Consider the following 10,836-nt stretch of genomic DNA (forward strand, 5'->3'; position numbering starts at 1 on the left):
CCCTCCCAGTGCTCCCAGTTTGGTTCCAGTCTGTTCCCAGTGCTCCCAGTTTGGTTCCAGTCCCTCCCAGTGCTCCCAGTTTGGTTCCAGTCTGTTCCCAGTGCTCCCAGTTTGGTTCCAGTCTGTTCCCAGTGCTCCCAGTTTGGTTCCAGTCTGTTCCCAGTGCTCCCAGTTTGGTTCCAGTCTGTTCCCAGTGCTCCCAGTTTGGTTCCAGTCTGTTCCCAGTGCTCCCAGTTTGGTTCCAGTCTGTTCCCAGTGCTCCCAGTTTGGTTCCAGTCCCTCCCAGTGCTCCCAGTTTGGTTCCAGTCTGTTCCAGTGCTCCCAGTTTGGTTCCAGTCCCTCCCAGTGCTCCCAGTTTGGTTCCAGTCCCTCCCAGTGCTCCCAGTTTGGTTCCAGTCTGTTCCCAGTGCTCCCAGTTTGGTTCCAGTCTGTTCCCAGTGCTCCCAGTCTCTCACCGTTACTGGTCAGGGTCTCTCGTGGTCCCATCAGGCCAGAGCTGGGGGGGAGGGGAACAGTCAGGGGGTGGGGGAGGGGAGCCCCTGGGGCAAAGGGTCCTGTGGGGTCACGGTGGGGTCACGGTGGGGTCACGGTGGGGTCACTCTGGGGTCACGGTGAGGTCACTGTGAGGTCACTGTGGGGTCACTGTGGGGTCACTGTTGGGGTCACTGTGGGGTCACTGTGGGGTCACTGTGGGGTCACTCTGGGGTCACTCTGGGGTCACTGTGGGGTCACTCTGGGGTCACTGTGGAGTCACTCTGGGTCACTGTGGGGTCACTGTGGGGTCATTGTGGGGTCACTGTGGGGTCACTGTGGGGTCACTGTGGGGTCTCCCTGGGGTCACTCTGGGGTCACTGTGGGGTCACTCTGGGGTCACTCTGGGGTCTCTATGGGGTCACTGTGGGGTCACTGTGGGGTCTCCCTCGGGTCACTGTGGGGTCACTGTGGGGTCACTGTGGGGTCACTGTGGGGTCACTGTGGGGTCACTGTGGGGTCTCCCTCGGGTCACTGTGGGGTCACTGTGGGGTCTCTATGGGGTCACTGTGGGGTCTCCCTCGGGTCACTGTGGGGTCACTGTGGGGTCACTGTGGGGTCACTGTGGGGTCACTGTGGGGTCACTGTGGGGTCTCCCTCGGGTCACTGTGGGGTCACTGTGGGGTCTCTATGGGGTCACTGTGGGGTCTCCCTCGGGTCACTGTGGGGTCACTGTGGGGGTCACTGTGGGGTCACTCTGGGGTCACTGTGGGGTCTCCCTGGGGTCACTGTGGGGTCACTCTGGGGTCACTGTGGGGTCACTGTGGGGGTCACTGTGGGGTCACTCTGGGGTCACTGTGGGGTCACTGTGGGGTCACTGTGGGGTCACTCTGGGGTCACTCTGGGGTCACTGTGGGGTCACTCTGGGGTCTCTATGGGGTCACTCTGGGGTCACTCCGGGGTCTCCCTGGGGTCCTATGAGGTCTCTATGGGGTCCCTCTGCGGTGTCTATGGGGTCCTGTAGGATCTCCATAGGATCTCTATGGGGTCCCGTGGCGTCTCTATGGGGTCTGTGTAGGGTCCTATGGGGCAAAGGGCCCCTGTGGGGTCACTGTGGGGTCACTATAGGGCCTCCATGGGGTCTCTATAGGGCAAAGGGCCCCTGTGGGATCTCTGTGGGGGTCACTATAGGGCCTCTATGGGGTCTCTATGGGGTCACTATAGGGCAAAAGGGCCCTGTGGGATCTCTGTGGGGTCACTATAGGGCCTCCATGGGGTCTCTATGGGGTCACTATAGGGCAAAAGGGCCCTGTGGGTCCCCTATAGGGTCTCCATGGGGTCACTATAGGGCAAAAGGGCCCTGTGGGTCCCCTATAGGGTCTCCATGGGGTCTCTATGGGGTCACTATAGGGCAAAGGGCCCCTGTGGGGTCACTGTGGGGTCACTATAGGGTCTCCATGGGGTCTCTATGGGGTCACTATAGGGCAAAGGGCCCCTGTGGGATCTCTGTGGGGTCACTATAGGGCCTCTATGGGGTCTCTATGGGGTCACTATAGGGCAAAGGAACCCTTTGGGGTCACTGTGGGTCCCCTATAGGGTCTCCATGGGGTCTCTATGGGGTCACTATAGGGCAAAGGGACCCTGTGGGGTCACTGTGGGTCCCCTATAGGGTCTCCATGGGGTCTCTATGGGGTCACTATAGGGCAAAAGGGACCCTGTGGGGTCACTGTGGGTCCCCTATAGGGACTCCATGGGGTCTCTATGGGGTCACTAAAGGGCAAAAGGGCCCTGTGGGTCCCCTATAGGGTCTCCATGGGGTCTCTATGGGGTCACTATGGGGGTCTCTACCTATAGGGCCTCTATGGGGTCCCCATGGGGTCACCATGAGATCACTATGGGGTCAGTGCGGGATCTCTACGGGGTCTCTATGGGGCAAAGAACCCCTGTGGGATCCCTATAGGGTCCTGCTGGGCCTCTATAGGGTTCTGTGGGGCAAAGGGCCCCTGTGGGGTCACTATAGGGTCACTAAGGGGTCCCTATAGAGTCATTAAGGGGTCTGGGGTAAGGTCACTATAGGGTCTCTGTAGGATCCCATGGGGTCTCTGTAAGATCTCTATGGAGCCCTATAGGGTCTCTCTAAGATCCCTATAGGGTCTCTATGGGGTCTCTGCAAGGCCCTATGGAGTCCTAAGGGATCTCTATGGAGTCATTCTCTATGGGGTCCCTATAGGATCTCTATGGGCTCCCTACGGGGTCTCTCTCTATGGGGTCTCTCCCTGTGGGGTCTCTCCCTGTGGGGGTCTCTCTCTGTGGGGTCTCTATGGGGTCACTCTCTATGGGGTCTGTCTCTGTGGGGTCTCTCTCTATGGGGTCTTTCCCTGTGGGGTCTCTCTCTATGGGGTCTGTCTCTATGGGGGTCTCTCTCTGTGGGGTCTCTCACTGTGGGGTCTCTCTCTGTGGGGTCTCTCTCTATGGGGTCTCTCTCTCTGTGGGGTCTCTCTCTATGGGGTCTCTCTCCGTGGGGTCTCTCTCTCTGTGGGGTCTCTATGGGGTCTCTCTCTATGGAGATCTCTCTCTATGGGGTCTGTTTCTATGGGGTCTCTCTCTATGGGGTCTCTCTCTATGGGGTCTCTCTCTATGGGGTCTCTCTCTCTGGGGTCTCTCTCTCTATGGGGTCTCTCTCTATGAGGTCTCTCTCTATGGGGTCTGTCTCTATGGGGTCTCTCTCTATGGGGTCTCTCTCTCTCTATGGGGGTCTCTCTCTATGGGGGTCTCTCTCTATGGGGTCTCTCACTGTGGGGTCTCTCTCTGTGGGGTCTCTCTCTATGGGGTCTCTCTCTCTGGGGTCTCTCTCTATGGGGTCTCTCTCTATGGGGTCTCTCACTGTGGGGTCTCTCTCTGTGGGGTCTCTCTCTATGGGGGTCTCTCTCTCTGGGGTCTCTCTCTCTGTGGGGTCTCTCTCTGTGGGGTCTCTCTCTCTGGGGTCTCTCTCTGTGGGGTCTCTCTCTCTCTATGGGGTCTCTCTCTGTGGGGTCTCTCTCTATGGGGTCTGTCTCTATGGGGTCTCTCTCTATGGGGGTCTCTCTCTCTCTATGGGGTCTCTCTCTATGGGGTCTCTCTCTATGGGGTCTCTCTCTATGGGGTCTCTCTCTCTCTATGGGGGTCTCTCTCTATGGGGTCTGTCTCTATGGGGTCTGTCTCTATGGGGTCTCTCTCTATGGGGTCTCTCTCTATGGGGTCTGTCTCTATGGGGTCTCTCTCTATGGGGTCTCTCTCTATGGGGTCTCTCTCTGTGGGTCTCTCACTGTGGGGTCTCTCTCTATGGGGTCTCTCTCTCTGGGGTCTCTCTCTCTCTATGGGGTCTCTCTCTGTGGGGGTCTCTCTCTCTATGGGGTCTCTCTCTCTATGGGGTCTCTCTCTGTGGGGTCTCTCTCTCTATGGGGTCTCTCTCTGTGGGGTCTCTCTCTCTATGGTGTCTCTCTCTGTGGGGTCTCTCTCTGTGGGGTCACTCTCTGTGGGGTCTCTCTCTATGGGGTCTGTCTCTGTGGGGTCTCTCTCTGTGGGGTCTCTCTCTGGGGTCTCTCCCTGTGGGGTCTCTCTCTATGGGGTCTCTCACTGTGGGGTCTCTCTCTGGGGTCTCTCCCTGTGGGGGTCTCTCTCTATGGGGTCTCTCGCTATGGGGTCTCTCTCTATGGGGTCTCTCTCCATGGGGTCTCTCTCTATGGGGTCACTCTCTATGGGGTCTCTCCCTGTGGGGTCTCTCTCTATGGGGTCTCTCCCTGTGGGGTCTCTCCCTGTGGGGTCTCTCTCTATGGGGTCTCTCTCTCTGGGGTCTCTCTCTATGGGGTCACTCTCTGGGGTCTCTCACCGGCGGGTGGGGGCAGCCCCACGAGCAGCAGGGTGGGCTCGGGGTCCCTCTCGGGGTCCGTCCGGTTCAGCCTCAGCCCCCCCAGCGCCCCCCCGGGGCAGCTGCAGGGGGGGGAGGGGCACCCAGGGCCCGCTGCAGGGTCAGCGGCAGCGCGGGCCGCAGCAGCTCCGGCCACCCAGGGGATGGTCAGCGCCGAGCCCGCCGAGCCCAGGGCTCCCTGGAACACAAAAACCATCAAAAACCCCAAAATGAGCCCAAAATGAGCCCAAATCCCACCCAGGGGATGGTCAGCGCCGAGCCCGCCGAGCCCAGGGCTCCCTGGAACACAAAAACCATCAAAAACCCCAAAATGAGCCCAAATCCCACCCAGGGAATGGTCAGCGCCGAGCCCGCCGAGCCCAGGGCTCCCTGAAATAGCAAAAACCATCAAAAACCCCAAAATGACCCCAAATCCCCACCCAGGGGATGGTCAGCGCTGACCCCGCCAAGCCCAGGGCTCCCTGGAACGCAAAAACCATCAAAAACCCCAAAATGACCCCAAATCCCACCCAGGGAATGGTCAGCGCCGAGCCCGCCGAGCCCAGGGCTCCCTGAAATAGCAAAAACCATCAAAAACCCCAAAATGACCCCAAATCCCACCCAGGGGATGGTCAGCGCCGAGCCCGCCGAGCCCAGGGCTCCCTGGAACGCAAAAACCATCAAAAACCCCAAAATGACCCCAAAATGAGCCCAAATCCCACCCAGGGGATGGTCAGCGCCGAGCCCGCCGAGCCCAGGGCTCCCTGAAATAGCAAAAACCATCAAAAACCCCAAAATGAGCCCAAAATGACCCCAAATCCCACCCGGGGGATGGTCAGCGCTGACCCCATCGGCCCATCCCCCATTGGCCCCTCCCCCCAGCCCACTGCCCCTCCCCCTCATTGGCCCCTCCCCCACCCCTTTAGCCCCTCCCCCTGCCCCATGCCCACTCCCCCATTGGCTCCGTTACCCCCGCCCCCTCCTCCCCGGCCCCTCCCCCACCCTCATTGACCCCTCCCCCCTCTCCCACAGCCCCTCCCTCATTGCTCCTCCCCCATCCCCTGGGTCCCTCCCCCACCCCCTTTGCCCCTCCCCCTCATTAGCCCCTCCCACACCCATTTGCCCCACCCCTTTGCCCCTCCCCTCCCTTTTTGGCCCTTCCCCATTGGCCCCTCCCCCTCCCCATTTGCCCCACTCCATTGGCCCCTCCCACACCCATTTGCCCCTCCCCATTGCCCCTCCCCCTTTGCCCCACCCCATTGGCCCCTCCCACACCCATTTGCCCCTCCCTCTCCCCATTTGCCCCGCCCTTTGGCCCCTCCCCCTTTGCCCCTTCCCCATTAGCCCTTCCCACACCCCTTTGCCCCTCCCCCTTTGCCCCACCCCATTGGCCCCTCCCACACCCATTTACCCCTCCCTCTCCCCATTTGCCCCTCCCCCCTTTGCCCCTCCCCCTTTGCCCCTCCCCCTTTGCCCCTCCCCCTGCCGTTGCCCCCTCCCCCTTGGCCCCGCCCCCACCTGCAGCCGCGGGAAGGCTCCGTTGGGTTCGTTCCCGAACACGGCCCCGAACGCCGTGAAATCCTCCAGGGACAGCTGGGGGCGGGGCCACGGCTCAGGGGGCGGGACCACGGCTCAGGGGGCGGGGCCACAACTCAGTGGGCGGGGGCCATGGCTCAGGGGGGCACGGCTCAGGGGGCGGGGCCACGGCTCAGGGGGCGGGGCAACGGCTCAGGGGGCGGGACCACAACTCAGTGGGCGGGGCCACGGCTCAGGGGGGCACGGCTCAGGGGGCGGGACCACACCTCAGTGGGCGGGGCCACGGCTCGGGGGGGCACGGTTCAGGGGGCGGGGCCACGGCTCAGGGGGAGGGGCCATGAGGTGAGGGGGCGGGGGCCATGGCTCAGGGGGGGCACGGTTCAGGGGGCGGGGCCACGGCTCAGGGGGAGGGGCCACGGCTCAGGGGGCGGGGCAACGGCTCAGGGGGCGGGGCCACAACTCAGTGGGCGGGGCCACGGCTCAGGGGAGGGGCCATGAGGTGAGGGGGCGGGGCCATGGCTCAGGGGGAGGAGTCAGGAGGTGAGGGGGCGGGGCATAGGGGCAGGGGGCGGGGCATAGGGGCAGGGGGCGGGGCACAGAAGGGTTTTTTTTGGGGTTTTTTTGGGATTTCTCAGGGATTTTTAGGCGGTTTTGTTTTGGTTTTTTGGGAGGAGTTTTGGGTTTTTTTGGGGCTTTTTTGGGGTTATTTTGAGGGTTGGTTTCGGGCATTACGTTAGGATGTTTTTGGGGTTATTTTGGGGTTTTTGGAGTTATTTTAGGGTATTTGTGGGGGCTGTTTTAGGGTATTTTTAGAATATTTTTCAGAGTTCTTTTAGGATATTTTTAAAGTTTATTTTAGGATATATTCAGAGTTATTTTAGGATATTTTGCACCTTATTTTAGGATTTTTTAAGAAGATTATTTTACAATACTTTCTAGATTATTTTAGGATTATTTTCACATCATTTAATGATTTTATAAGAATATTTCAGTATTTTTTGGGGGCTACTTTAAGATTATTTTTAGGTTCATTTTACAACTACTTTAGGATTATTTCTAGGGTTATTTTTAGGATTATCTCTTATGGTTATTTTAAAATATTTCCAAGGTTATTTTACCGTTTTTTAAAATTATTTTAGGATATTCTTTGGAGTTATTTTAGGGTATTTTTTTGGCTTATTAGGATATTTTTGGGGTTAAGTTAGGATATTTTCAGGGCATTTTTGGCGATATTTAAGGATTATTTTAGGATTTTTTTGGGGTTATTTTGGGGTCACTTTAAGATGTTTTTAAAATATTTTCTGGGGTTATTTTAAGATATTTTTGGAATTACTCTAGATTATTTTCAGGATACTTTTCAGATTTATTTTAGGATACTTTTGGGGTTGTTTTAGGATTATTTTAGGATATTTTTAGGGTGATTTTAGGATTATTTTAGGATATTTTTTGGGGCTATTTTGGGGTTACCTTAGAATATTTTTAGAATATTTTTTGAGATTAATTAATGATATTTTTGGGGTTATTTTGGGGTATTTTTGGGGCTCACCTGGTCCTGCAGGAAGAGCAGCACCGTGCGGGGCAGATTTTGGGGTTATTTTAGGATATTTTTGGGGTTATTTTGGGATTATTTTAGGATATTCTTTGGGATTAATTTAGGATATTTTTTGGGTTACTTTAGGATTATTTTAAAATGTTTTTGGGGGCTATTTTGGGTTATTTTAGGATATTTTTAGGATATTTTTGGGGTTATTTTGGATTATTTTAGGATATTTTTTGGGATTAATTTAGGATATTTTTTGGGTTACTTTAGGATTATTTTAAAATGTTTTTGGGGGCTATTTTGGGGTTGTTCTAGGATATTTTTAGAATATTTTTTGAGATGAATTCACAACATTTTTGGGGTTACTTTGGGGTTTTTTGGGGCTCACCTGGTCCTGCAGGAAGAGCAGCACCCGTGCGGGGCAGATTTTGGGGTTATTTTAGGATATTTTTGGGGTTATTTTGGGATTATTTTAGGATATTTTTTGGGATTAATTTAGGATATTTTTTGGGTTATTTTAGGATTATTTTAAAATGTTTTTGGGGGCTATTTTGGGGTTATTTTAGGATATTTTTAGGATATTTTTGGGGTTATTTTGGGATTATTTTAGGATACTTTTTGGGATTAATTTAGGATATTTTTTGGGTTATTTTAGGGTTATTTTAAAATGTTTTTGGGGGCTATTTTGGGGTTACCTTAGGATATTTTTAGAATATTTTTTGAGATTAATTAATGATATTTTTGGGGTTATTTTGGGGTTTTTTTGGGGCTCACCTGGTCCTGCAGGAAGAGCAGCACCGTGCGGGGCAGATTTTGGGGTTATTTTAGGATATTTTTAGGATATTTTTGGGGTTATTTTGGGATTATTTTAGGATACTTTTTGGGATTAATTTAGGATATTTTTTGGGTTATTTTAGGGTTATTTTAAAATGTTTTTGGGGGCTATTTTGGGGTTATTTTAGGATATTTTTAGGATATTTTTGGGGTTATTTTGGGATTATTTTAGGATACTTTTTGGGATTAATTTAGGATATTTTTTGGGTTATTTTTAGGATTATTTTAAAATGTTTTTGGGGGCTATTTTGGGGTTGTTCGAGGATATTTTTAGGATATTTTTTGAGATGAATTCACAACATTTTTGGGGGTTACTTTGGGGTTTTTTGGGGCTCACCTGGTCCTGCAGGAAGAGCAGCACCGCGCGGGGCAGATTTTGGGGGTATTTTAGGATATTTTTAGGATATTTTTGGGGTTATTTTGGGATTATTTTAGGATACTTTTTGGGATTAATTTAGGATATTTTTTGGGTTATTTTAGGGTTATTTTCAAATGTTTTTGGGGGCTATTTTGGGTTGTTCTAGGATATTTTTAGGATATTTTTTGAGATTAATTAAAGATATTTTTGGGGTTATTTTGGGTTTTTTTGGGGCTCACCTGGTCCTGCAGGAAGAGCAGCACCGTGCGGGGCAGATTTTGGGGTTATTTTAGGATATTTTTAGGATATTTTTGGGGTTATTTTGGGATTATTTTAGGATACTTTTTGGGATTAATTTAGGATATTTTTTGGGTTATTTTTAGGGTTATTTTAAAATGTTTTTGGGGGCTATTTTGGGGTTATTTTAGGATATTTTTTAGGATATTTTTGGGGTTATTTTGGGATTATTTTAGGATACTTTTTGGGATTAATTTAGGATATTTTTTGGGTTATTTTAGGATTATTTTAAAATGTTTTTGGGGGCTATTTGGGGGTTACCTTAGGATATTTTTAGAATATTTTTTGAGATTAATTAATGATATTTTTGGGGTTATTTTGGGTTTTTTTGGGGCTCACCTGGTCCTGCAGGAAGAGCAGCACCGTGCGGGGCAGATTTTGGGGCTATTTTAGGATATTTTTAGGATATTTTTGGGGTTATTTTGGGATTATTTTAGGATACTTTTTGGGATTAATTTTAGGATATTTTTTGGGTTATTTTTAGGATTATTTTAAAATGGTTTTGGGGGCTATTTTGGGGTACCTTAGGATATTTTTAGAATATTTTTTGAGATTAATTAATGATATTTTTGGGGTTACTTTGGGTTTTTTTTGGGGCTCACCTGGTCCTGCAGGAAGAGCAGCACCGTGCGGGGCAGATTTTGGGGTTATTTTAGGATATTTTTGGGGTTATTTTGGGATTATTTTAGGATACTTTTTGGGATTAATTTAGGATATTTTTTGGGCTATTTTAGGGTTATTTTAAAATGTTTTTGGGGGCTATTTTGGGGTTATTTTAGGATATTTTTAGGATATTTTTGGGGTTATTTTGGGATTATTTTAGGATATTTTTTGGGATTAATTTAGGATATTTTTTGGGTTATTTTTAGGGTTATTTTAAAATGTTTTTGGGGGCTATTTTGGGGTTATTTTAGGATATTTTTAGGATATTTTTGGGGTTATTTTGGATTATTTTAGGATACTTTTTGGATTAATTTAGGATATTTTTTGGGTTATTTTAGGATTATTTAAAATGTTTTTGGGGGCTATTTTGGGGTTACCTTAGGATATTTTTAGAATATTTTTTGAGATTAATTAATGATATTTTTGGGGTTACTTTGGGGTTTTTTGGGGCTCACCTGGTCCTGCAGGAAGAGCAGCACCGTGCGGGGCAGATTTTGGGGTTATTTTAGGATATTTTTGGGGTTATTTTGGGATTATTTTAGGATACTTTTTGGGATTAATTTAGGATATTTTTTGGGTTATTTTAGGGTTATTTTAAAATGTTTTTGGGGGCTATTTTGGGGTTACCTTAGAATATTTTTAGAGTATTTTTTGAGATTAATTAATGATATTTTTTGGGGTTACTTTGGGGTTTTTTGGGGCTCACCTGGTCCTGCAGGAAGAGCAGCACCGTGCGGGGCCCCCGGCGCAGCCCCGGCTCCAGCAGCTGCTGCAGCTCCGGCTCCGACAGCGCCCGGCCCCCGGGGACGGCCTGGGGGGGCCACAGGGACCTGGGGGACCCCAAAATCAGCCACAGGGACCCCAAAATCAGCCACAGGACCCCAAAAATCACCCCGGGGACAGCCTGAGGGGGCCACAGGGACCTGGGGGACCCCAAAATTATCCACAGGGACCCCAAAAATCACCCCACGGACGGCCTGGGGGGGCCACAGGGACCTGGGGGACCCCAAAATCAGACAGCAACTCCAAAACCACCCCGGGGACCCCCAAAATCACCCTGGGGACCCCAAAATTATCCACAGGGACCCCAAAAATCACCCCGGGGACAGCCTGAGGGGGCCACAGGGACCTGGGGGACCCCAAAATTATCCATAGGGACCCCAAAATCATTCACAGAGACCCCAAAATCACTCCGGGGACAGCCTGGGGGGGGCACAGGGACCTGGGGGACCCCAAAATTATCCACAGGGA

The 10,836-nt window shown here is 51.4% G+C and overlaps 1 protein-coding gene and 1 long non-coding RNA gene across 3 annotated transcripts; both read right to left on the reverse strand.

Annotated features, from left to right (window-relative positions):
* Positions 1-485: 485 nt before the first annotated feature.
* LOC137467071 (uncharacterized) lies at positions 486-4,306 on the reverse strand (the record flags this gene model as incomplete). The annotated part of the gene is made up of 3 exons (XM_068178625.1): positions 486-496; positions 3,356-3,639; positions 4,203-4,306. Coding segments are annotated over 3 exons (399 nt in total), but the record flags the coding sequence as incomplete, so codon positions are not given.
* A 51-nt stretch (positions 4,307-4,357) lies between these two features.
* Positions 4,358-10,439, reverse strand: LOC137467137 (uncharacterized). 2 transcript variants are annotated; one of them, XR_010995415.1, is made up of 3 exons: positions 10,292-10,439; positions 5,876-5,950; positions 4,358-4,556 (listed from the first exon to the last, which is right to left on the reverse strand). It is a non-coding gene; the product is annotated as an uncharacterized lncRNA (long non-coding RNA). The 2 variants fall into 2 exon arrangements; XR_010995414.1 differs by lacking the exon at positions 4,358-4,556 and adding an exon at positions 5,069-5,121.
* Positions 10,440-10,836: the final 397 nt, after the last annotated feature.

Source organism: Anomalospiza imberbis, unplaced genomic scaffold (assembly GCF_031753505.1).
Source record: "Anomalospiza imberbis isolate Cuckoo-Finch-1a 21T00152 unplaced genomic scaffold, ASM3175350v1 scaffold_52, whole genome shotgun sequence".
In the NCBI taxonomy this organism is placed as follows: Eukaryota; Metazoa; Chordata; class Aves; order Passeriformes; family Viduidae; genus Anomalospiza; species Anomalospiza imberbis.